The 26700-nt window shown below is 37.7% G+C and overlaps 1 protein-coding gene across 8 annotated transcripts in view; it reads right to left on the bottom strand.

Annotated features, from left to right (window-relative positions):
- Window positions 1-35: 35 nt before the first annotated feature.
- The window catches only part of YLPM1 (YLP motif containing 1), a 46497-nt gene continuing 19832 nt past the window's right edge, over window positions 36-26700 (bottom strand). For 4 of the 8 annotated variants that reach the window (XM_085225304.1, XM_085225308.1, XM_085225305.1 and 1 more), the window contains exons 9-21: window positions 26406-26580; window positions 26126-26271; window positions 25617-25804; window positions 24902-24964; window positions 24431-24550; window positions 23862-24038; window positions 23534-23617; window positions 23192-23275; window positions 22457-22543; window positions 19484-19535; window positions 14298-14428; window positions 11723-11902; window positions 10960-11362 (exon numbers count right to left, since the gene is read on the bottom strand). In XM_085225304.1, coding sequence (XP_085081430.1) covers window positions 11756-11902; window positions 14298-14428; window positions 19484-19535; window positions 22457-22543; window positions 23192-23275; window positions 23534-23617; window positions 23862-24038; window positions 24431-24550; window positions 24902-24964; window positions 25617-25804; window positions 26126-26271; window positions 26406-26580 — 1454 coding nt within the window. In that variant the 3' untranslated portion in view covers window positions 10960-11362; window positions 11723-11755. Of the gene's footprint in view, window positions 2053-10959; window positions 11363-11722; window positions 11903-14297; window positions 14429-14595; window positions 15847-19483; window positions 19536-22456; window positions 22544-23191; window positions 23276-23533; window positions 23618-23861; window positions 24039-24430; window positions 24551-24901; window positions 24965-25616; window positions 25805-26125; window positions 26272-26405; window positions 26581-26700 lie in introns of those variants that run through there. The other 4 variants (XM_085225306.1, XM_085225307.1, XM_085225310.1 and 1 more) reach the window with 4 other exon arrangements.

Here is a 26700-nt window from a genome sequence, read left to right as displayed (position 1 = left end):
AGAGTATGAAAAATACATGACTGAGGAAAAAAATGGAAACTTGAAGAAAAGTATTTTACTGAATTACTGAATGCATGTCATATGTCATTCATAGCTTTATGCAAAGTACAGATATCATTAAAAATACTTTGTATGACTTTACAAAATTGGCTCTGTTAGATATATGACAACATAAACGCACCTACGCATACCTATATCCCTCTCTTTCTATAAAACCAGCCCTCACCAGGCTCTCAGAGGGAAGGCAGCATACCCCACAGCCTAAGACATCTTTCTCCCTTTCTAGCCACCCAGTCTGTAAATAAGAAAAAGAGAAGAAATGAGGACCACCTCTGGAAAGGAAGGTTTGAAGTCAAGGTGAGCTCGTGGTCAGGGGAAACACGAGGCCAGCCCCATGTGTCCACAAATCCACTAGCATCCCCATGGCTGGCAGTGCAATCTGTATTCAAATAAAAATTCCAAAGGCTCTTTTAAATCAAAGAAATAAATAAAATCTTTAGGAACAGTAGCTACAGTCACAAAGAGATAGCGCTTTAGAAATTGTAATTTTAAAGCCACAGCACCCACTTCATGTGAGTAACCATTGCAAGCAGTTCTGAAACACTCATGTTGAGAAGTGTCAGGGGCTATGGCTGTGATCTCAGCAGCACAGCTGATCATCTCAGCTTTGGCAGCCCATGGCCTCAGTGAGACTCCTCAGTGTGTTGTGTTTCTTTTGTGGAAGGCTGGGCCCTAGCACAGCACTGTGAAGCTCGCTCTGAGCTCTGGGTGCTTTTCACTTCACACCTCAAACTTTGGGTAGAAGGCAGGTGCCCCAGAAGAACCACTAGAAAGTGCCCTTTGTACACCTGAGGCTGGCCAACAACAGAGCCACTTGAATGGCACAAACGGCTGCTGAAACTGAGAACAGACAGCTCTGATGTGAGTAGGACCTAGCAGAGCAGCATAGGGGAGCTGGAAACACCATCTTAGTGAGTAGCTGTCCAAGGCTCTTGCCTTTCCGAGCCAGAGTGGGGATGTTTGATTGGTGATAAATGTTCTGTTTCAGGAACATCACGGTGTTTTCATTATTAATTGAAAGTAAAGGAGTGACAACAGTGTACTCACCCACAGGGCAGCACTTAACTGGAGATCTGTGTTATATGTGTGAGCACCTTCTGTCCTGCAACATAATTAGGATTCTGGCAGCAGTGCTTTCTGTGCTTGAATTAGGATCCCAATTGGGAAATCAAATCCTTGAAGATGGTGGGTTTACTTAGGAAGATGCTGCATTTCAAGTTCTAGAAGGAATCACCTCACTTCAGAGGGAATTCTCTCTGAAGAAGTATTTCTGAGCAGCTACAAGGAAGACTGTCAAGAATCACAGGCCAACACAGATGTAGGACTATCCCAAACACAATTCTCAAGATCTGTTTCTCAACAAATGTTGAACATGAAGGCCTCAGTCAATAGCCTGCCTGTTACCATCGTGTTACCCAGGGAGGTTGTGGAGTCTCCTTCTCTGGAGATATTCAAGTTTCGCCTGGACGCCTACCTGTGCGACCTGGTATAGGGAACCTGCTTTGGCAGGGGGGGTGGTCTCAATGATCTCTAGAGGTCCCTTCCAACCCCTACAATTCTGTGAGGTCTTCCTTCTCCAGAACCATTACATGCCCTGCTGCATCAGTCACAGCCACCCACCAGGCTCAAGAGCTGTCCATCTGAGCCCTCTGCAGTTGTTTTTGCCTGGAAGCCAATGTCAGCAGCAGTCTTCGCAGAGCAGCTCCTCTCTTTGCAGGCAATGCTGGAGCCAGCGTGGAAAGCATTTTGTGTGAGCACGGCACCAACATCACCTGAGAACAGCATGTAATGTCCCAGAAGTGTGTTTTGAGTATTCACTGGCCCTTACAGTCCCCACGATACGCTGGGTTTTGATAGTTGAGCAGTTTGCAAAACTCAGTTCACCATCTCTCAGATCTTTTCTCAATGAGTCTTCTGGTGCCGGCTCAATTGCCTCTGCTCAGCACATTACTGAGTGGTCATGTCTTTGAAAGCATTAAGTGGCTTCTTCCACTGCAAAAAGACCACAGAGTTAAGAGCCCCACACACAAAACACAATGCACATTGAACGTTAAAGCTGAGAAAGGATTTTTGGACATTAAAAAAAATAGCATCAGTTAAGAGAGCTGGGGAGAGGAAGGTGGGGAAGATACATAAATGCAAGTGCTGTAGGTGTAACTCTGATATCATATAGGTGTAAAACAAATCCAAAGTAATGGAGTTGTGACAAGGCAAATACTGTATTACTAAAAATCAGGTCCCACATATAGAATACCTGCATACAAAAGTCCTAAATCCTGGTACAAATAAAGGAGCACTGAGAGTAACAGAGAGAAAGGTTTTGTGCAGATATCTCTTCAAAATCTGTTTCTGCTATGAAGGATTTAAATAGGACTGTAGCATTTAGAAAATTCCCTGCCACAACAATGCAATTCTGTCCCTCTAAGATGTAGCACACAAATAAACAGTACCAAACATTACGACCACAGCACAGCTTCAGATACGCAGTATGCCCAGCCAACTGCTACGCTTCTTTCCAGCATCACCAGAAGTAGCATTTTAATACTATTTTCAAAATCTTTGTCTTTTCTTCACACAGTCAGAAGAAAAAAAAGAAAAAAAAAAAAAGAATCTGACAGAATGCTGAATTCCAGCTCTTAATTTTTCATGTCTTACTGCACTTTTGTAATATCGAGAATTCCCTGCAACATTGGCTGCTCTTGGTTTTCCTGTTATTTCACACCAACTTTGCCAGGGAAGATGCTGACTATGTGCCTATTTGTACAATATTTTAATAACTTTGACTATTTCAAACTCAATGCAGTCTTAGCAAATAGAGGCTTTCCTTCTTCACAAGTAGCATATCAAAAGAAGGGAATGATGAAACAAGCACTATTTAAAAAGAAGAAAGCAACCTACATATTGCAAAAAGCTAACAAAGTTTCCACAAAACAAACTCCATTTGTACATTCAGTTGTCTCGAACTCTATTCTCTCCAGGTCTGTAGGAGTGCCACAAAGAGCATGGGATGGATCAAACACAGCAGACTGAAACTTGAAAAACAGCAGTGGTAAGGTGATGGAGGCCCAGCCCTGCTGCACTGGATTAATCCAGCTGGAAAACTGAACATAAAGACAACTGGTTTCAGCATCACGTTTTTATTTAAGTTTTATATGACATACAAATGAGCTGGATCATACACTTGGTCATGACTTGTAGAAAAATGCAGAATATATAGAAAATAATGATAACAAACCTAACTGGACATAAGGGGAGAGGCACATCGCTTGTCTCTCCTGAACATCTACATTCACTAGTATCTTTTTAGCTGTTGAGAAGAGACTTTCTTCATCTTAATGCACATAGACAAACTAAGATAGAAGAAATCCCAAAATAGTCCACAGAAGGAAAATAAATGCTGCAAGAGATAAATGACACATCATAGAAAAAAATAAAACTCTTAAACTGGAGGAATTCAACACTAAAGCCTCAATCCGAAGGATTCATCTGAATAAGAGACTGATTCAGAACTAACTACATAAAGAATATTTTCCAAGAGAACAGCCCTTATAACCAAGCTGTCCGTGGCTAAGAACACCTCGATGAAGCACTCCTGCACAAGTGCAGTCACTGCATCATCAGTCCTGGACTGAACATCAACTGCGCAGATTTACAGACAACATCTATTTCGGAAGTTCTGATTAGGCATGGTGCACAGCTGACCATGGAAACAACATAGCACATGTACTTGTTTACAGAATTTATCACCAAAAAAAATATAAAAAATTAGATACAGAGAAAAAAATGTCTGAATAAAGAGAACTACTGCAACACTCTGAGAGGAAGGACAGTCTCTTGGAAACCACGCAAGCATAGCAGACACTAACAGAGAACTTCTCTCCAGAACTCAGACTGCACCTGGATGCCACCGGATTGGAAATGCAGTGGGTGAAGCAATTGAACTCCACCTTAAAAGCCACAGGACTAGGATTTAGCTGCAGAACCATATAAACCATCAAAGAACACGAAGCGTCAGTGTGGCATGGGCAGTGTTTTCAGATTTAGCAAAACACAAATCTTGCCATTTAACTTCTGGATACTCCTTCAAAGCAGCACATTATAAAACCAGCTTAGACAGGAAAGAGTGCAAATCCACAGCATTGAGATGACCTTCTACAGCCCAGTACCAGACACAAGTGACAGAGGTGGGCTGGAGAAACAATCATCGTTGAGGGTCACAGGCTTCATCAATTCCCCAAAATGAACCAGAGCTAAACAATCACTTCTGGCTTTACTGAAGCAAGCCTAGCTTTTTAACCAGATCTTTGGTTTATTTTCAAATAGGAGATAGTTGCACAGTGCCAGCACACTGCCCCCAGCACAGCATACTCACCATGACTCGCCCCTACAGATTTGTCAACAAACTGATTAAAGGGGCCTCTGAACCATCTTCTCAAATGGCATGTGAAGCATATATGTGGCAACGAGGCAGTAGCAGACAGCCTTGTAAGACTGAGGAAGCTTATACCCAAGTTTCTTTAGGGCCATCCCTTCAGCTTTATAGCAGATCATTGCTGCCTGCTAGGAGAAGGGAAGGGAGATACAAACCTTTATATTCCTAGAAGAGGAATAAGGAGATTGTAAACCCCTTGGAAAAGGGTATTCACATTCCTCAGCAATGAAGTGCCTACTGCAAAATGCATACTACATATATCATATGTTGTGCATTCCAATTGAAGTTGTCCATGTCAGTGTTTCAAGTATTTCCCTGAGGCAGATCTGTGTCTCAATCTCTCATTGATATGAAGTTCTGTGCTTAGATAAACAGGAACAAGCACGGCTCTTCTTCACCACAGAAATAGCTTGTTCTTGTCCACACGCGAGTGTCCTATGGTGATGCTTTTAAAAAGTAATGTTTTTACGCATTGATATAATGCCCTTCTAGCCTCAACAGAAAACGCAGTTAACTCATGTGCTGCTTCTGTGTGGAGTAACTGCAGGTGAGTATTGGTCTTCCAGCCTTTGCAAAGGAAGTTGTCTCAAACATAAAATAAGAACACAACGTTTTGTTCATTATAGTTACTTAATATTTTATCTTGAAATTGGGTCAGAAGTAACACTTCTGTGCTGTAGTTTGGATATTCATCTTTTTTTTTTTTCTTCATTCCAAGATTTTTTTTTCTTTGTTCCAAGAGGAAAGAAGTGAAAGATTCAGTTAGAAATCTTGAAAGATTTCAGAACAAAATTATTTATTGCTACAATATACTTAGACTCCACAAACCAAATGCAGATACTAGCAAGTTAAATCCCTATATTCCTTAGGTGTCAGGAGTTGTCAAGTGTTTTGGCAGGATATAAAAAGATAATTTCAATGCCTCTCGTTTAGGTAGAATGAAGATCTCGTTCCATCTTTATGCAGCATGTAGCTTTAATGTGCAATGTTTAACCACTGAGGTTTTTTCCATGGCAAAGCGGTAGCTTTTTCATGAAGTAGAAGTTAATAGTTTGAGATTGTAGTGGGCAATATGAAACCACAAAAATGATGGTGGAAATAATTTCAGACTTATGTTTTCTCTTCAATTAAATGCTAACATGAAAACAAAGTTTTAGTGCCATCTGGCTGTTATTACCTGAAAATCTCAATTTCTGTGAGATTCAAACAGAAGAGTACAATGATATCTGTCAGATAAGTTAATTTCTCCACATCTTCTTTAAATAAAAGGATTTCGCCACTTCAGTTCAAAGGAAATGGAAAAGCAAACACCTCAAAGAACACCAGAAATCTGATCACTAGTACAGGAGTTCTCAATTATCAACACGATAAATTGAATCGGCATAGATGCCCATCATTAAGGCTATGTTTTCTGTGCTTTGAACAGCAATATAGTATATTCAGAAGAAAAAAGCTACAAGAAGAAAGGCTTCCACTTGGATCAGCAATAGTGGTCAAGAAAACTCTTGCTATTTATGTGACACGAAAGCTGGATAAAAAGATAATTTTAAAATGATGCTTCGGATACCTTGCCTTCCACACAGCATGTAGTCACTGCCTGTGTTACCTACCTGTTAAAACACTTCCCCCCAAGAAACACTGCACTTACAATTTCCCTCTAAACAAGGAAACAATTTCAAGAACTGGTAAACTGTTAACAACTGAAGAGGTCTCCATATATTCCCGAGACGATTAAGTGTTCAAACAGAGCAACTTCAGGCATGAATACGGGGCTAACAACAGATAGTTTGCATGCCATCCAAATAAAGCATGTCAGAAACTTCCTGCATAAAGCTGAACATCCATTGATATGTTCTTATCCCAACCAGCTGAGGAAACAAAAATAGTCCCTGTGCACAAATACAAGGGAAGCAATATGAAGAAAGACTTGAATGATTCAAATTCTAAAATACAAACCCCAGAGAAAGGTCTAGAGATTCAATGTGAGTGTTTCATGAGTTAGAAAAATACAAGGAAAAAAAAATATTCCATCCAGACAGCTTTAAGGATTTTCATTTTAAATTCTAAATCCTAAAATTCAAATTGATCAGACTCCTGACTAGAAATCTAACACAAAATGGAAAGCATCAACTACTTCAAAACACTTTTAGTTATCTCTCGATTTCCAGAAATTCTCTGTACTTTGTGTGTGTGTGGCAACAGTACTACTTATGCTTACCTCGTTTAAGCAAAACCAAGAACAGAAGAGTGTATTCTGTTCCCAGACAACATCAATCAGCTAAAAAGTGATAATCCACCTCAAATACTGTCATTAGCCATTCTCCAGCCTACATACATCATGAAGGCCTAAGGCTCCAGGCTGCAGATCCAATACCACAGAAATTTAGAAGCGGTAGAAAGATTTCACAAAAATCCAGCAGCAAGAGTGAAACAAAAAAATTTCACTGTGAAAAAGAAAGAGATTTATCTTGAGCATATATCAGAAAAGTTACATGGAAAAGTTGCATGAAGGACGATTTTGACTCTCATCTGTAGAAATGTATGAGCAAGAGAGAAATCTACTTTGAGTCAAATTTTATGAATAATGAAGATTGACCTATAGGCTCAAAATAAAGAGAATTGCGCCATTTATATCCTAAATTTTAAGAAATTTCTCTCTTCTCATTTCTACTATGAGACAACCAACTTAAATCAGCGTTTCACGGCACTTTAAGAACTTGAATTTCTTGTCATCCACTTATAATTCATGCTGCAGACACGCAGATCTCAATTTAAATGGCCATCTGTGTTCCTCAAACACTTTATCTCAGAGTATGAAGGTTGTATTGGTGCAGTTTGACCCCAAACTGTTCACATATCAAGTGAAGTACTGCAACTTTGTTTCCCAAAAGTAATCTGGGAAACAATAAATAATGAAGAGAGGCATAATGAGAAGAACACCACACCACCAGCATTTGACTTCTTGAGGATGCAGACCAGGATTTGCCACACACAAAGACTCTCACTACTGCTTCTCTTTTCCAGCGAACATGTACTGGGTTACAACACTCCAAGACAGATGCTGAGTTTCAGCCCAGTTGATTCAGTTAGGTAGCTGGCAGAATTATTAGGAATTTCAAAGCAAAAAGTTCCATTTGTGTTCATCCCAGACCAACCATTTTTTCATGCCCTGAAGTTTGTTCAATATTGTGTTTCCATAATTTCATGGCAGTAATATTAATAAAATTGCACAATCTGTTATGGGAAATTGAGTCCAAAGAGTATGTAACAATTCATGATAGCCACAATAAATAAATGGATTTATATTGGCAAATAATACTTTTCTTATGCTAACAATGAAGCTGTTCAGGGGGCAACATGCTGTCCTACAGGCTGAATTACTTCATTCTCTTGAAAAGGAATCCCAGAGTGTTCCAGAGATGTTCTCAAATTGGAAAAAAACAACAACCAGATTTCAGCTTGAGGTCTTGTTCTTCTAATTTCAAAGCACACTAACCAAGGAGACCATTCTTCTGCTGGAAGTATCCTTTCCAATGTAAATTACAAATCATTATTCTTCATAATCAAAATGAAGATAGTTAATCATCATAGTTAATCTTCATAACCAAAAGGAATATAGTTAAGGCAATACCTTAAAAAACAGACATTAACAACAAACAGACAGACAATGTTTGTAGACAAACATTGTTTACAGACAGGCAAGAAAAGCGGAGATCCAACTTGTACCAAATGCCAGCTCTTCCCTCGTAAAGATAGGAACTAGTAATGCAAGGTGGGTTGTCTGTGTTGATGCAAACATTTAAGAGACAACCATGAAATTTCCAAAAGTGATGTAGTAGTATACGGTGGATTTTTACTCTTGCATACCACAGTCAGGCCAGTATGCTTAATGAGCAATCCTGGAGTAAAACACACAAGACGGCTAAAGATAACAACTAAGCTCTATCAATATACTCACATCATGACTTAGGTTGCAAGTTCCCTTATAAAAAGCCCATGTCTTCCTTCCATGAGGTGGGTAGTTCCTATCTTCTTAACAAAGCAGTTAATCTTGAGAAAAAATGAAGTGCCATAAGAAATTGTAAATCCCAAAAAACACTTTTTAACAGTCAACTTTGCTTAAGAGGTAGAAGCTCAATTCTGCAGTTTCTACCAGTGACTTTGTGCAAGGGTGTATTTTTAGATGTGCTGTGCTAGACAGAAACAGTCCAATTTGAAGTTAACACAATTGCACGCATAGTCAAAGATGGATCATTATTTAGAAGCATGAGATGCAAATTTTCCTATTTAGCCAACAATGAAAGTAGACATTTTTTTCTGGTCAGTTCAGTGAGAGATTCTAATGCCAGTATCAGAGAGCAGATGAAAAACAACTAAATCACGATCGAGCCTTCCTGGATTCTATAGCAAAGGTTTTTCCAGACAAAAGAGGAAGCACTGGTCTAAGCTCTGACAACTATAAACTTAGTTGGACAGTCCCATGTTTTTCTCAGCTCTGCCAGCAGCAGAAAAATTTCTCATTTTTGTTTAATTTCTTCATTCAACAAAGAACCAGAGTACATGGAATCTGTTACAAGGTGTAATTCTGGCAAAACATTATTTTCTTTGAGAGCCACTTTGCGTAAAGCAGATAGAAAACTGACTTGCTAAACATTCAAACCAAATGAAACAGATGGCAAAGATCACTTAATGAGTTCTATGTGGCATGGCAATGGAAAATGCAGAACTTCAGGGAGTGAGGAAAAACAATGGCAACAGCTCCCAACCTGTTTTCATAGACGAAACTCTGACCTAAATTTGAGAATTTATACATTTTCTCTTTCTTATCAGAATAAAGCATAATTCTAATGTGCAACTTCTCTTTAATTACGATCACCACAGAAAAAAATCAGCATGATCCCTTTGAGTGTTATCAGCTGAAACATTTTTCAAAGTTGTTAAAAGTAGTAAATACTTTTAACTAAATAGGAAGGAAGGAAACTGTTAGAAAGGACCTGGTTTAGGTTTACCACCAGAAATACAGAGAGAACAGTAATCAAAGTCAAGAAAAAAACATCAAGTCATAACAATGGAGTGTCAGAAGAACTCTAGTTTTGTTACAGAGTACTTACAGTAGGTTGAAAACCATTTGACGCGTACTTGAGAGAGAAGCTTCCCTGAAGTGAAACGTGCTGGATTTTCACAGTAATACACAGTCTACTACCTTTTGTTAGCTATAGGTTTTTCCTTGTCAACAATTCTCAATCAGAATTCAAAGAACACTTGACAACATTTTAAAAGGTAATATATATGCTACATCATAGTGTACATACAGAAAAAGAGCACAGTCTTCACATTCCGTTTTTGTATTCAGGAAGCTTGTTTTTCTCATATTAAAAACATTCAGGGCATAACACAAGTTCATATACTCATGCACTCTTTTCCAAAGAGGTTTCAATCATACAACACAGACAAAGTTGATAAATGCCCAATAAACTAAATAATTAGAATGGCAAATGGAATCACCCTTAAGCATCACTTGCTCTTCTTAATGGCATAAACTACTGTCACAGCAGAAACAGCTGATTTCCCAACATAGAAAAAAACCCGCAATACGGTTGCTCAGCAGAGCAACAAAGAGGAGCAAAGAAGGAAATTCTGGACTCTGTTTGCGTCCTTCAAAAAGATTAGGAGAAAGATTTCAATTCACCACTAGAATAACAATTATTTTCAGATTTAAACACCTTGACTGGTTATGACATTGTTAACACAAGGTATTTCCTTCAAAACTTGAGTGGACAAAACAAAATTTTCACCAACAAACCTGTGATACTGTGCAGAAGTGGTACGCCGCCAGCTATGAAGAAATTTTATCAGTTTTAGTACTGTGGAGTATTGTTTTTTCTTTTTCAGCAAGTTAAACATTTATTAAAAGGATAGAGGACTATAATATTTGGTTTTTGTTGATTCTTTTAAAGAAATTCCTTTACAAGACAGTAGACTTACGAATGAAATGAAAAAACCCTGGTAAGGAACAGCATTCACTAAAAGGTACAGCAAGACCAGAATAAATTTTCTAGGCTGCTCTCCACAGAACTCTGTAGTACCTGTTCTCAAGTTCAGCATTAAATAAATGTTCTTCATACATTACTACTTTGAGTATTTCAGAGCCATCCGAAACAATTTATACTCATGCAGTAATGGAAATTTGACATAGCAGACAAACTAGGATCCAGAAAATGATCATCTCCACTCTCCATGGAGAAAGATTATGGTGTAATTTCTAAAGGCCAACAAAAGTTGAGGCCTTGCTAGAGCTGTCTACGAGAAGAGCAGCGGGTGATCAACCTAGAAGACAGGACACACTCCAGAATATGAGCACAGCACCTCTTCCAGGTATGGACAGTTCTGAGTACTGTCAACATGTGAAGACACAGACCACATTAAAAGGTGAAACAAAATCCATGCTATATGGTCCACCAAGAACACAGAGTTTATAGTGAAATTTATTGTTCTGCTTCCTAATACAATAAGCTACAAGGTACATACAGTATAAAACGAGAACAGCAACAAAGCAAAGGTGATAAAACATTCTGTGACAGTACAGTGGAGGTTACATCCATCTAATCCTTCCACTTTATCCCACTAACAGCAGCTAAAACTACTGGCCCTCCCCCACCCTCCCCTCCAAAAAAATATTAAAAAGTAAACTGTTTCTCTCATTTAGGAGCAGTGGGATTATTATTTTTTTTTTGAGGGCACTGGGTATTTGCCAACATCTCAAAAAATTCTGAAACTAAAATAACAAATGAAAACAGTGAAGGTGGGAGTGACATGACCCATGCAAGATGCTCATGACACCTTGGTTCACATCTCCTCAGAGCAAGTGGCCTGTAAAGAAAGGAAAAGTTTGTTACATCAAGTAAAACAGCAACTAAAATGGACAGTTAAGATATAGCAAGCAAAATCTGAACTAGATAGAACTGGACACACAGCTGAACTATTATTACAGTGTTGCAACTATTCCTGTTAGCAGGTTTTGGTGACTGAGAGCTGACAATCTTTCTCCTTTAAGTTTTAGATGCTGTCTAGGGGAATGTACACTGAAAGTGCACAGTTGACACCTACTATACTGAGTAATCTTATCCGGAAGAACTCTAACAGTGATATGACCTGCAACCTCAACACTTTAAAAACAAACCAACCAATACACATCAAGGCCATAAACATGCAAGATGACCAAATACATACCTTAAAGGCACAAAATTCCACTTAACTACTTTTTCATATATACTTGGTGCGGTTGAGGGCTCTTTCTGCAAGATGACCACTTTCGTCTGTTATCTTCTCCCAGTCTGTCTGTCCAACAACAAAACCAATGGCCCTTTTCCTGTCTGCATCTTTCTTTTCTTCTAGGTCTGCCCACCGCACCTACGGAGAACATACTGTCAGTAGGATACTCCCTTTAAGAATTTCTGAGACACATCTCAGCTTCCTTCCCATTGCAGATGAGTACAAGAATTTGAATGTTCACTTAGTTTTATACCAACAGGTACCTATTAATTTGTTTTCTGATGAGTAAAAACAGAAACTACACCAGTTGTGCTATTTTTAATTGAATATCCCGAATGCACCATGAAGTAGAAAAAAGGTATGGATGATTAGCATTTCCCACTCCAGTGCTGTAATTCTGAGAGCTGAAAAATCACTACTATTTTTCTATTCAACACAACACTTTCTTCAGGAAGAATCGAAGATCAATTTAGTGTCTCTGTTTCCATACAACCTGTCTTTTGACTGCACAATGGAAACACCAAAAAGGCTACAAACTACAGGAAGACAGCGTAAAGAGCAATTCAGTAACGAATGACTGAATACGAGACTGTTTTCTTCTTTATCTTCTGTGGTAGTTTGTTATGCATATCTTTCCACTAAAAAACTTCTTCATACATTTTGTTGGCTCTCATCTTTACAGCTGCATCTGTTGCCTCTGTGGCTCTTCACAGTCATGCAGATCACCTGCACTTGTCCTGTTCAAATACATACAGTCATTCCCTCACTCACAAAACCAGATAACTGAAAAGGGGAGCACAGCAGCAGGGATGGAGGAAGAAGATGATGAACAGTTGTAGTTCAGACACTCAACAGCAACACACAATTGCAGGATGAGAAAAACAGCAGCCGAGGGACGCCTCCCTGACACTCTCAACACTCTCATTTGGACTGGTCTGTTACTTCAGGACATACTCTTAACACCCTTCTGCTAGCTCCCCCCTATTCAACATCTATCTGAATTTCCTCAGATATTCATACTGACAAGCAATGTTTGCTTTATTCAACCACCACTTCTCCTCTGCAAATGTCTTAGTAACTCCATTCTCTCACACACACTGTGCACTATTACCTACGTTTTCTAGTTGACCTTATAAAACAAAACAGAAAACTCAAACATGAATATTTAGCACAAATTACTTTTGGTAGTAAAAGCAAATGAACTGCATTTCTGATCAGCTCATTCTCTAAATAAGAATGATGCCATAAAGACCAACATTATTTAAATCATTTAAATGAATTTGGATTCTTAGATCCAAATTCAACTGTCTCCTGTACAAGATGCACAATTCCTTGTCAGTTTAAATATAGAAATATCTGTTACAGCTAGTTCTAAGAGTTTTGAATACATACATCATTCTTTCTCTCTCCCTCCCTCCCTTCCTTTACATTTGTCTTAAAGTTAACATAATAAGCTTGACATGTTTTGTTTTATGCAGATTACTACTATGTATGTTTACAGTGGATAGAGATGGACATCCAAGCAGTTGAACGTATGTTTGAACATAATGTTTGCAGCAGAAATGGTGAGTTGGAAAGCATATGGGATTCTGTGATCTGTAACTGGTAGTAAACGTGCTTTTTCACATATAGTATTGTTTGTATGGGTACAAACGACATCATCCTTTTGCTTTTAAGCAAAAATTCATGGAACATAGAAAAGCAATCAAATTTCCAAAGATTAGTTTACAGTTATTGACATTGGCTATGCTTTGAATACAAGCTTGTATATTCTTTTTTCCACCCATGTAATGGTAGTAGTGACAATAAATCTAAGATTTAAAAATACAGGATAATACTAATGTGCTATCCAGACAAAATGGTAAGTTTTGGCACATTGTAACCAGTCAGACTTTAAGATGGAACTCTGAAAGTAAAAGTTTTTCTTTCTATTTTGGAAAACAAACAAACAAAAACCTCTTCCTATTACCTCCTTCATTTTCCACCATGTAAGGTGTGTGCAGGAGGTAATTTCTACAAGATCTAACCAATATGACACCTACAATAGTTGGCATTCTTTTTCTCAGCTGACCCTTTTTGAAAGTAAGAACTGTGAACTGTTTCTCTCTCTACTTATTATAAAAGGTATATCAGAAAGGTAGTTTAATAAAATAATCATAATCTTGTCTTAGAATGCATTGCATACCACAAGATCTCATCACAAAGCATACTGCATAAGAAAAGGTCTGTAAGGGCTCCTCTGAAACAAAGAGTATCTCCTTCCTCACTATGAACTGGGACATGACTACATCCCTCAATAGCCATGCCATGAATAGTTAACCTTCACTATCTACACCTCCTCACTTCGTTACACATAATCTAGAGAAAACACTACTCTCAAAAACATTCTCCTACAAAATTTAGTAGAACATTAGAATGAAAAGTGAGTCAATAAAATTCCTATATCCATAGACACAGATTGACTTCACATGAATTCTTTTTCACAGAGATTGTTCAGTGGTCATCTACAGAAAGTTATTTGAAAATGTATTACCCTCTTCTTCCCAGGTTCAGAAGCACGTGTATCATAGTCATCTGGAAGCTGCAGATAATCTTCCATTCTGCTGGCAATTGCTTCCCAGTCACGTTTCCTTTTAGTGCCAGTCCGCAAACCATCCAGCTTGTCTGAGAACAAACACAGAGCCTCAGAGTTAAAGGAGATTTTTTTTCTACTATTCACACAAACAAAGACGAAGATGGAAATAGCTTCAAAAGAATGAGCAGCAGAACTTGTACATCCAGTTGTCTTGACAGGTAGAATGATGAGAGTTGAAATAAACTAGAAGACTCAGCACAATTTTCAAGTTTTATTGAACTTTCACATTAACTGCGTGGCAACAGCACTCAGTCTTATTATTTGCAGGAGGGAGAAAACTTGCTTTTTTGGGCATGTTCAGAGCACATAGAGTATGTCCTTACAGATACAACAGAGCCACCCATAGCTCTTTAAGGAACTACAGGTCCACTTGCTAGAACACAATACTAAAGCTGTAGCATCTTCCCCAGACTTGTGTCAACCGTGGCATACATGCAATATCAGGGAATAGGTGATAATCATATAACTTAATGCATCGAATACAAATTTTTGAAATACTCTTTCTGCAGAACAAAAACTCCCCTTAAGCCGTGACCTCCCTCTTATTTCTCCCCAAAGGAAAAACCACCCCCAAAACCCACAAAAATGTCAGAATCTTTTGTTGCATGGTCAGTCACAAATATCTGAGAAATATGATTGTCCAACTGTCAACATTTTCTTCTTTTTCTTACTGAATCAATAAAGGTATTAGGAAAAATGATTCTAACAATTTGTTGCTCTTTGGATACTTATTTTCTGTGAAAAAACAACATCGTCCTGAAATTATACGGTAAACTGCTTTTAGAAAGGAGACAAAGAAATTACTCATTTCTAGATTATGAACAGTAAGACATGAAAACAAAATCTGGCTGCACAAGTCAAAGTAAATCCTAGCAGTACTTCTGTTGTTGTATGCTGCTGTTCTATAAACCAGCAACCAGGACATGAAGAAGGAATAATAAGCATGATAGATGTATTCTGTGAACCATTTTCAGTGATGTCAGTAACAATGCTCAAAAGTCAGCGATGTAATTAAAATTACCCACAAAAGGCCTCTGAAGTAAATCATATACACAGCAGTATGTTTTCTGGAGAGCAGAAGATGATGTTCAAAAGTATGTATTTAAAGAAGAACAGTTCAGATGAGGTTTTTTTTTTTTTTTTTTACTTAATATAGGAGAGAGAAGGTGAGGCAATGGTGATGTAAACATGCTAGTAAAGTTTCAGTGCCATAAACTGATGAAGTAATTTCTCCCTCATACAACTCCACCCCATTTCCCTGCAACAGATACAGAATTTCTTCTAAGAAAACATTTTAATCCCCCTCTGCAAAAAAGAAAACTCTGTGCAGAATATTTCTATTTGTTACATGATATCTTGTTACATGATTCACTTAAGATTCTTCTTTTGCTCTAAGTTAAATCTGCCAAATTTGAAGCTCAGTCTCCACAGAAAGACGGTACTCCCTCTAGAAGACAAAATCAATTTACACAACATTCCTGTTACTCAGCACATAACGTCTTGCACTACTCCTTAGTATTACTCTCAGACTGATCTGTGTAGATCATTCACAGAATAAGAGTTTCCAGAAAAAAAAAAAAAAAGACATTCAAAGGCATAGCAAGAAACAGAGTGAGGAGTGTTTAGGAATGCAAAGAACTGAGAGTTCAGGTGCTCTGTCCATGTTTATGCATAACTCAGACACGATGTTTCTGGAAGACAACACGCTCTAATGCAAGTGTATCTCATTATCACTGTGGAAGAGTTTGCTCTCCCAAGTCCCTGTTGCACATCGACAAATTGAAAATACTGCCAAGAAATGTGTAACTCATTACCAGAGTTCAAGAAACATTCTGAATATGACATCCCCCCCATTCCTTTTCGTTACTGCTACATGGAATTTATTTTGTTATCTCCTTCCATGTTTGAAGTTGCACTGCCTTTCCAGAGAAATCTGTTCCCATCCATCCCATTGTGGTTCATATGCAGCAGACACACTCCAAGGTGATATGAAATGCCTACCACAAAACATTGCAGAGCTTTTTTTTTAAAAAAAAAAAAAAATCCTGAAAATGAGACAAGGCGTCATTTTGTAACAATGGTGCTTGTGAATATTTATGGTAGATGATTACCTGGTGTTAAACTGTCAAACAAGTTCTTGTACCATTTCAATTTTAAAAACAATGAAGCAGTAGCATTTTAAAATACCTAGAGAACTTAAAAACTCACCTTGAGAATTTTAATAATAAGGTTTCCAAAAGTAAATTACTTACTCTGCTCCTTTGAAAAACCGGATTTATCAATTGAATAATTTTTTGCAATTCTTGAATTGCAAAACATGAAAGCCACAGTGTTTCAAGCAGAATGTTATTTGCATCCCAGAACAGATTTTACAATGGTATCAGTACTTCAGCAATAGTACAGTTCATTTCACCTTTCACAGAAGTTTGTCCAACTCACAGTAAAGCCACACGTCAAAACAGGATTGCACTGAACACTTACAGTCAGGTTTTAAAAATTCCATTTCTGTGAGGGTAAGACCCTGTGCAGAGTACATGCTAAAACTGAAGAAGTACCGACTAGATTTTAAAGTAAAAACGTGGTTGTGCAGTTATAATGCATAGGGAAACAATACACCAGCACACGGTTAGAGGAATGCATCGTTCCTGCCAAAGTAAATGTAAATGAAAGCAAGAGCTTGGGGCCAAACAATATGGAGACTGGCACAATCAGCACTGCAGCTAAAAGAACTCAATCTTTTCAGACCTTTTCTGAAGCTTATCATGACCGGTAAGATCTTGCCGTGTTCTCATGTAACAGTGTCCATTCAGAAAGAAACCGAAAAGGCAAAACAAGACTTACAGTGTTGGTTTTGGATTCTGCACTAAATGACTTATGCAGACACATGCCTGCTGGGACTAAGGCAATACATCTAGTGGGCAGGCCAGCTCACAGGAAATAACCCAACTTTGGATCAACAAATGCATACCACACTTGGTGTGCCTTTCAGGAAATAATTTTAATAGGTCATCCATTAGAATGGGCCTGCAAGTTAATGGAATCATACTTACTTGCAGACTGCAAGTGCTTACAGAGCACACCCAGAGCTAGAAGGTCTGATCTTGCAGAGAGATTTTTCAAAAAACCCCAGCATTCATTACACGGGAGTGTCAGGCTTTTAAAAAAAGTGCCTTACCTCTCATCTATAGTTCCACATATTTGTAAATAGGAATCTGGGAGTTACTTACAAAAGCAGAACTGCAAATACAGATTTAATAGAATTTGCAGCACCTGTATCTGTGACTTGTAGCCAGTTAAAGTTCAGTTTGTTAATTGAGCTCTGATTGTTCAAGGATTATTTTAACAATCTTGCAAGCAATTTATTTTAGAATATAACTAATGCTGCTGCTGCTCACTCCCAATTTTACATTTATGTTGAGACCATATAAAAATCCTCATGCATTTAACATTACGAAGTTTTCCCACGGAAAGAAAGTCAGTGCAGTTCTCTGTTGCCATCTATTAGCAGTATTTGACCATGAGCGAGGAAAGCTTTGATCTGTAAACTTCTGCTGCAGTCACAGTCCCCATGTTAATAAAAATTAAACGTAAAACTGTTTGGACTTCCATCATACTAATTATGTGCATGGAATGAGTTAAAGTTCACTGTATGCAGTATAAATCATCTGCTCCTACTATTCAGTGTTTGGAGGACAGTCTATGCCATCTAGAGCAACGCAGCATATCAGAGCCTGGCATTCTTCAACAACAAGGAGTAGAAAAAAAAAAAAAAAACATTAGAAACTTAAGACATAATCTTAAGATATCAAAATAATTCGCTTTTAAACCTAGAATGCAGAAAAATCCTTAATTCTGTCTTCAAGTGCCTTTCTGTTCAACATGCTAGAACCACTGAGGCTCCTGTCTGTAGTTGTGCTGCAGGTGCCACAAAGCCCATACATACCACAAATACTTATATCACTTAAAAAAGAGCACAGCAGCAAAAGAGATGGTGTAGCTTAGCAGTTAACAGCAAGAGCTGAAAGGCTGCTTTACCTAGGCCAGAACTTCCAGTGCTACTTCTACTGTACAATGGCGATTTTGGTTACTGAGAAATAGTGATACACAGGGTTGTATACCCATATGTGCAGGGTTGTATACCCACATGTGCAGAAGTAGACATCAAAAATGTTAAGACATGCTGTATCCCATCCAGGTATTTGTTATTTCTTGTAGATGTGACAAAATTGTAGCTTTATGCAGATTTCACTGATAAAATCTTGACTTAGTAACATTACTGTTCATTCAAAAAATAAAAAATAAAAACATGGCTAAAACTCCTTCCCAAAATTTAGGTGTTCTATCACACCCTTGATGCCTGCCTTTCAGCCCAAAGGTTGCTTTTGTTTGTTTGGTTTTGACAGAATTGCAGTGTTAGCACTTATGCATAATGCAGCCAGCAGTACTAATCCAAAGTGCAGTAAACATAGTGCCCTTGTACTCCTGTAAAGTCCATTCTGCATCCCTACTAAGAACCCTATTACTCCACTGGAATTTGAAAAGCATAATGAACTTCTAAATTATTAGCACATACATTTTTGAAAACATAATAGTACATATGGCATTTTTGTCCACACACATCAGTTTTGGAAAGCAAGATGCAACTTCAATAGAGTTTTACTTACTATGCATGCATCCACGAAAGAAAGAAATTATCGATGACATTTAGGCTTGAGAAAAACATGTGCAGTATGAAAAAGAATGTAGTGTAATGTAAATTGAGTCTTTGCTTTTTGTAATATGGAGATGAATAAAGAATAGAAATACTGCTTGTTTTCAATTTTACAGCAAAATATTTTCCTTGAACAGATAAAGAACAATTAATGAGTATATAAAATACAGCTAGAAAGTCATAATTCCCTTGCCTCTGGCAGCAGAGAGAATTTCCTTTCTTCTGTATAAAGGCTTTTACAGTTTCAGACACGTGTAGGAGACCCAATACATTTATTTGTCTTTATTAGGGAGGCACAGTAAAAATGAAAATTAAAGTTTTGCAAATATCATCAGATACCAACTATAAGAAACAGGAAAAAATAAATACCCACCTAGCTTTGCCTCAGAAGTGTCCATCTCCCATTTGCTTTTCGGAATGTAACCCTAAATCATACACAGAGAGAAGCTCGGAGGATTAGAGAGAGATACACATGCATATCACTTTTGAACTGGAAACAGCATTACAATGGGAGCTTAGGGTATTTCTTTTTGTCAGACACAACTCTTGTTATCAGATGAAGGAAATAAGTTATTCAGTATTTCAGAACTTCTGCATCCACTTCCCTTTCAGCGATTTTAGCAGCCCTTGCACATCATTACAAGAATGCTGCTTCCAACATAGAACTCCAAACAAGTCTAACAGATAGCAAAGATGCTGTGTGCACTGTTACTAGATTATATAATCCCAAGTGGCAAAGTTCCAGCAAAACAATTTATGAGGCATTAAGAATATTCAAGGCTTTACAAATACAAATGCAAAAGTTACCTTAGTCACATACTTTTAAGAATGTATTTACTACACACAAGTTAACCCTTTCAAACAAACATACTCAATTCTTTTATAAAAGCTCAGTCCACAACAAAACTACTTTTCTGTTTTTAAAAAGTCAGCATCTGCTGAATCTCTGAGATTTAACTATTACTGTTCATTTAAAAATAACCCTTTCAATGATTCCTTCTAGACACTCCTTCCCTACAAATAACGGCACCAAGTGTTTTATATGTAACTACCCTTAGCCGGTTTATTTCTTGCAAATGAACATAATGAGATTAAATTTGGCAAAAGGTATTTATTTTAGGTATTCTCTTGTAATTTATTTTATACTCTTGGACAAATATGTTCTTATTAAGCAATACCTTATAACTCCTTTTAGCTGCTCATATTTGGTATGAAACTGCATATGTTTCTCTGCAATTGCATAAAAAGCCCACTGTAGCAAAACAGAACCCCTTTCATTGTTTTCAGGGTTTTTAAGAGGGAAAAGAACCACTCTAGAAGATTTCAGCAAGAAAATAAACAATCCACAGAGCAGTTTTAATTTACTAACTTGTTCCCTGCTCTATTTATATGTTATCTCCAGTGTGAACGCACGCATATTAGTGAACGCTAGGAGTTATTTAATCAGAGTGCACCATCCCAGAGAGCTACACTACTTTTGGTTACATTCAGCACTGATTTTCCAAAATCCTTGGCAGATTTCTCTTCCATCAAGTACATCTCAGTGATTTGAGATCATCAGATTTCTGTATTTTAACGTTTGTTAATTGAGTCAGTAATTAATACAAACTAAAGTAGTTTGTGTTGCAGTATTTCATTGTGACAGAAAACATCCAGGCATGTATGTATATTTCTACTTTTAAGTCAAGTTGTGCATTAAAAGTTTCTCAGAAAAGTTACACCATAACTAGAAGCCTGCAATGCAACATGTGATACACTGGTGAGAACACTAAGTTAAATGCATCAGTAAATCATACCATCAAGCACAGAAAAGCAAGAATTGTCTGAACGCTTCAAACAACCCTAGAAGAATTGATAATAGCAACAAAAGAGTGACTTGGATGGTGTGAAATGCACTAATGTGTGCTGAATCTGTGTAGTATCCAAGTCCTCAGATAGGATAGAAAAAGATTAAGACCAGATGGCAGATGGAGCTCCAGACCTCTCTTTTTCCACAGGATTAAGAGAAGTGCAGCAAAATGAGCTGAAGAACCCTTATTGACTGTTCTCAAGAAGGTGACAGATACCCAATGCAACATGCTGTTCCTCCTTTCTGTCTGACATGCCTCTCTGAGATTAGCCAGGTTATTCAACAGTAGAGATTACGCACAGCAGATGATTCTTTGATATTTATCACCTCTCATGAATCCGAACAGAAGGCATACTTATATGTAAATTACTTTTAGTTATTAATAATTTGCATAATTTTCACCACCATGGTTTCTCCTCGTCTCATAAAGAAAAGGCCTATTCTTATAATGTGCTGTGCAACAGGACACTCCCCAAAGCCCATAAACACACATACATATTTATGTATACATTTCTCTCAAAAACTAAAGACAACTTTCTTTTCTAGACATAACTTGTTTCTGGAAAATGAGAAACTAGCAGCTATATTCTTGTAAACATGGGTGCATCTTTAAAGACTTTTAACCATACCTTATGCAGTCTCATATCGAGAGAATTAATGAGTCATACTGCAAAAATACAAAACCAAAAACAGATGCTCATCCTAAATCCACTCTTCCTAAGTTTTGTTTTTCTTATTCTGGATTTCAAGTGTTTTCTAGACTGCCACTCCTGAGGAAACATGTATCTTGATCAAGAAAATGGACTGTTCATCTCAGCTTTTGCTTATTTCCTGTTTATTGCAATTTAACTGCTTGGTTGTGGGAACTAGGATTTGACACTTCCAACTTTTTGAGCCCTGATCAGTTGTAGCTCCAACACACACCAAGAAGTTACACTTGAAAGCCTTCTAAATACATACTCCAAAGAGTCAGACCACAGGGCAATTCTCTAACCTTCATTCTTCCAAAAGATCTCATCCCTCAGCTTGGAAATACCTACTGACAAAGTCAGAGTGCTTTGGCACAGAAAGTACTCTTCATAACTGTTATCACATACTATGATAATTGAGATGAGTTCTTTAAACACGTGAAAAGAAATAAGCTAATTGAGCCTTTGCCCATCCTTCCCATCTCTCCACTTGGTGTGATACTTAGATAATCTGGAAGAGAGAGCTACAGTGTACTGCAGTTTATAAACAAACGTCTGCAAGAGGCATGTTGCCATGTTACTCTGATAATGCTGTTTGTAGCATACACTTAATGATGATTTTAAAACTTCAGTTAGGAATAACAGGATTTAACACTGAAATTCTCTTAGAAATGTTTAAGGAAGAAATGACTAGAAATGTGTGTATTAAGATGGCACCACTAAGAATGGCAACGAGTTGGCATTTACAAAGCTCTCCCTCAGACATATTAACAAGCATTTTGTTAGAGATGGTTGATGTGTCTCCTACCAGTTCACTCTCTTCTTCCTCTGTTGTATCCTTTTTGGCTTCTTCTTTCTGGTCTTCAATATTTGCATCAAAATCCTCCATCTCCACCTGTTACAAAGCACAAACACAAACTTAAAAGGATCTGCTTGGCTTCTAAGTCTTATCTTTTAAGCAGGGTAAGCTGAAGTTCAGATAGAAGAATAAAGATGTGATTAACGTAGTAGTTTATCTCTAAAGCTCCTGATATGTCTCCCAAAGAAGGATACAACAATACAGAAAGATAGCATATTGAAGATGCAAATGGAAAGAAAAGGCAGCATATTTATAGATTAAGTAAATCTGCTAAATGATATTTATCTACCTCTCTGGATTTCTCATAGCAGGGACCCAGAAAAGTTTGCTTATTCTTCACTTATTCACAAAATAAATTTTGATCCAGTAACCTGGAAATGTGCCAAGCTCTGAGAGAGCAAAAATACTCTTTAGTTGGTCCTAACAGTTGCTGAAGAACGAAGTGGTTTTAACTTCCTCAAAGATTCATCAAGTCTGGGAGCTAAAAAACGCCTCACAAACTAGCATGTGCATTTGTGTTTACATATTTGTTAAGAATAACGGAATATGCTTGTCTGACAGCAATTTTGGCTTTCTACAGGGCCAAGTGCACAATCTGTTGTGATCCTATCTTTCCCTGCTTTATATTTTCAGAATAGTCACATCTCCATAACTTGTCATTTTAACAAGCATAGATATTCTTACCTCCTCAATAGCAGCATCTTGCAACAAAGAACGAATGTCCAGGCGCATCATGTGACGTGGTGCTGCCTCCCAGTGATCAGACATCTAAGAAAGAAAAACATGAAAATGAAGTACTTTCAAAAATGCAAGAAATTCAAAGGAAAAAGAGAAAAAAAAAACACAAAAAGATGAATCTGACTGAAATGACATAAAAACAATCTCGTGAAATAACTACCAGCTCCTCTTAGAAGAAAGCTGTAGGCATTACATAGACTAAAAGAAACCAAGTTTTCCAACATCAGCAGAAGCAAAAATGCAAGAAAACCTGTAATCAATCCTACAACTTCATATGTATACAGTTACCCTGCTGATGTCCTTTAGCTTCCGTCCATGAATATTCCTCTTGGAACAGGTCTGGTTATCTGCACTCATTTCAGCCAAGTATACCTGGAAAGAGGAAGACAATATTAGATGCTGTATATTGATGCCATTAATCAATTTTCAGAGCTCTTTTTCTAACTGGTGATAAAGGTTCTCTGTTGTACATTCTAAAAAAAAAAAAAAAAAAAAAGGAAATTTGTAATTGTAGATTACAGCAGCCTTCCTTAATGTGGGAACGTCTTCGCATACAAAAGTTCTGAAATACCAGCATACAAGTGATAGAAATTTCGAACAACTTTAAGACATTTACCTCAAAACCTTTGGTTTTTGCTGCACTCCAAAACTGCTCAAAATGTCTCACTCTATCATTGATAGCATCAAGGATAATGAAGGGGAAGAAGCCATCATCCAATGTCTTTTTGAAAGTTTTAAACATGCTGGTACGGTAAGTCTCTTCCATATCAGCTTCATATTCGTATTCCATCACCTGGTTTAATGACAAAGGCATTTAAGAATGAGGAAACTATTAAATCACCAATATTCAACTGCTGAATATCCTGACCACGAAGTAAGAGGAAGTATGAGAAAGTCTTCTTCTAAGTCAGCTTTCAATCACTCACCCATTCCGCCCTTAACTTATATTAGGTATAGTTATACTAGTCACAATAGGAGTTCACATTAGGACACGATGATCCCTTCCACACGATGATGTGTTCCTTCCAATGCAGGATATTTTATGATTCTATATTGACTTGTTTTTCAAAACAAGTCAGAGACTTCCACATTTTTCAAAGCAACAGACAGAAATTCTGATTGCTCCTGTGTTGTGCCACAATTGTCTCACTTCTCTGTCAAAATAAACAGATCGATTAAAAGTACCTTCTTTTTTACTTTTTTCCCTGTATCTGGGTCTCTCTCTTCCTTTTCTACTTCAGTGATGAAATAATCATCCAGGCTGAGCACCCTTGGTGCAGGTCCTCCACACTCCACTTCCTTATCCTAGGAAGGAAACAAATCAGAAAACATACACTCTAAGGTACCTACACAAATTTCATTGTTATGTAAGGTCTTCAAAATGGTATTGGCAAACTGCAATTCCCAGCTCTATATTCAAGATACAAAGAGAGCAGTATTCTCTCCAATTGCTAATAGTGGACAAGATTCACATTCTACATGAAGATATAGAACATGAAATAACAACAGACTGGAATTCTAGATTCTGATCTTGACTCTTCCACCAAGTTTGATTTCATTGTTTACCTTGGTATATTGTACAAACAGATAGAAAAGAGCAAATAAAGCACATGAAAGAGATAAGCAGCACTACGCAGTGAGCAGTTGTTTACATACCCTGATGAGTTTTGCTACATGTGTCTTTCCACTGCCAGGCAACCCTCTCATGATGATTACAATCTGAAACAAAGATCGTGTAAGACAAAGTAGGAGACTGCTATGTTCAACAATCTCATATTCAAAAAAATTCTTCTAGAAAATTATGTGCCCTGGACTCACCATTCTGCATATCACAAAGCAAAGCCAGTACCATGCTTCACTGCCAGGTTTTACAAACAAGGTTATGATGCATGGAAGAAGTTCCACAGGAGTAATAATAAGATTATGTGATGTTAGCTTTCTCAGCTCACACTGCATAGGCTGGTATAAAACTGGTTACAATAAAATTAATTGAACAAATCTTGAAAACGTGTTTTATAGGTTGGATCTTGTTCTGATTTTTTTATTTTTTATTTTTTTAAATTTGTGTACTGCCAACTCCGATTCTGGGTAAAGCCAACTCTTTCCTTTGATAAACCAAAAACCCAAGCGAAGATCTCAGAAGAATGCAAAACTCATTCATTACTGACTAATAGATATTACATATTAGTTCACTTAAGTGGTTTACATCTCCTCTAGAGTCCTTAGGGCTATGCTACAATACTCTGGGTTGCAAAGAAACCAACAAAATTTAGAGTGCTTCCTCAAAAAAAGCCTTCTTCCCACCATACCATACTCATGAGCTTTTTGTCTGAATACAGAGTTCACAGAAACAGTTGCAATGCATACGCACCCTCTCTGGCCTGCTGTCTCGTCCTGGTGGCTTCAAAATATCATCTACATTTTTAGATTCTGGCTTCCTTTCCACTCGTGGAGCAGGTGGTGGCTGACGGGGCATTGATGGAGCAGAAATAGGAATCCTTTCCTCGGGGTAATTTCTACGATCACCTTCAAATTCCAGTGATTGGACAGAAGAATTTTCTTAGTTAAGAAAAATTAAGAAGTTTTAATAGACACTCACTGCTTTAGGATAAATTCACGGATGTTTCCCCAAACCAATTCAAAGTTCTAATTTTGAAACTACTACTATCAAAGACATTTTTAACAGAGAATGTAACTGCTTTCCTGATCTCATCTCCACCAAGGAACAAAATTTTCTTATATTACCCAAACAAGTTTTCACAAATTCTGTACTCTAAATGAAGAAATACTGCAAACCAACTGATCTTTTCCTAACTCCACCTCTATTAATTTCTATTTCTCATAGTATTTTAGCATATCTTCAGGACTGAGAGACCATACCTCCAAACATGGACGGCCCATGATCATATGCTGGACGATCTGTCTTTCTTTCATATGGTGGTCTGTCAAATCCACCCCTCCTAGAGGGGGGATGGTCTTTCTTGTCACGGTAAGACGGAGTCCTTGAAGGCGCAGTAGGAAGAACCCTGCCAAAAGAGAATTCTGTATTTTCCTAGAATTTCTACCATGGACTCCAGAGAGAAATGCAGCAAAATGGACAGACTGATCCACAATATATCTTGAATCACACTGATTTCAGTAACGTTCCAAAACTACATACCTATCATCTCGGGGATGACGCTCTTTTTCAAATCTCTCTCGGTCATAGTCCACAGAACCACGCTCTCTGTGTAATTCCCGCTCTCTCTTGAAATCCCTGTGATCCACATTTGAGTTGCCTTGACGCTCAAAATAGGGCTCACGGTCTCTTTCTCTGTTGTAACGACCAGGGTGCTCTGAAAAGAGGAACCAGTGTAAATCCAAACTACTAAAACATACCCCAAATTAATTATTTTTGAAGGATAAACAAAAAATAAAAGTACAGGAGAAGCATGTAGAAATACATGATGCCACAG

This window comes from Meleagris gallopavo, chromosome 5, assembly GCF_905368555.1.
Source record: "Meleagris gallopavo chromosome 5, MGAL_WU_HG_1.1, whole genome shotgun sequence".
Classification (NCBI taxonomy): Eukaryota; Metazoa; Chordata; class Aves; order Galliformes; family Phasianidae; genus Meleagris; species Meleagris gallopavo.
The sequence above is the reverse complement of the archived record's forward strand: the minus strand, read 5'-3'. Positions and strand labels throughout refer to the sequence as shown.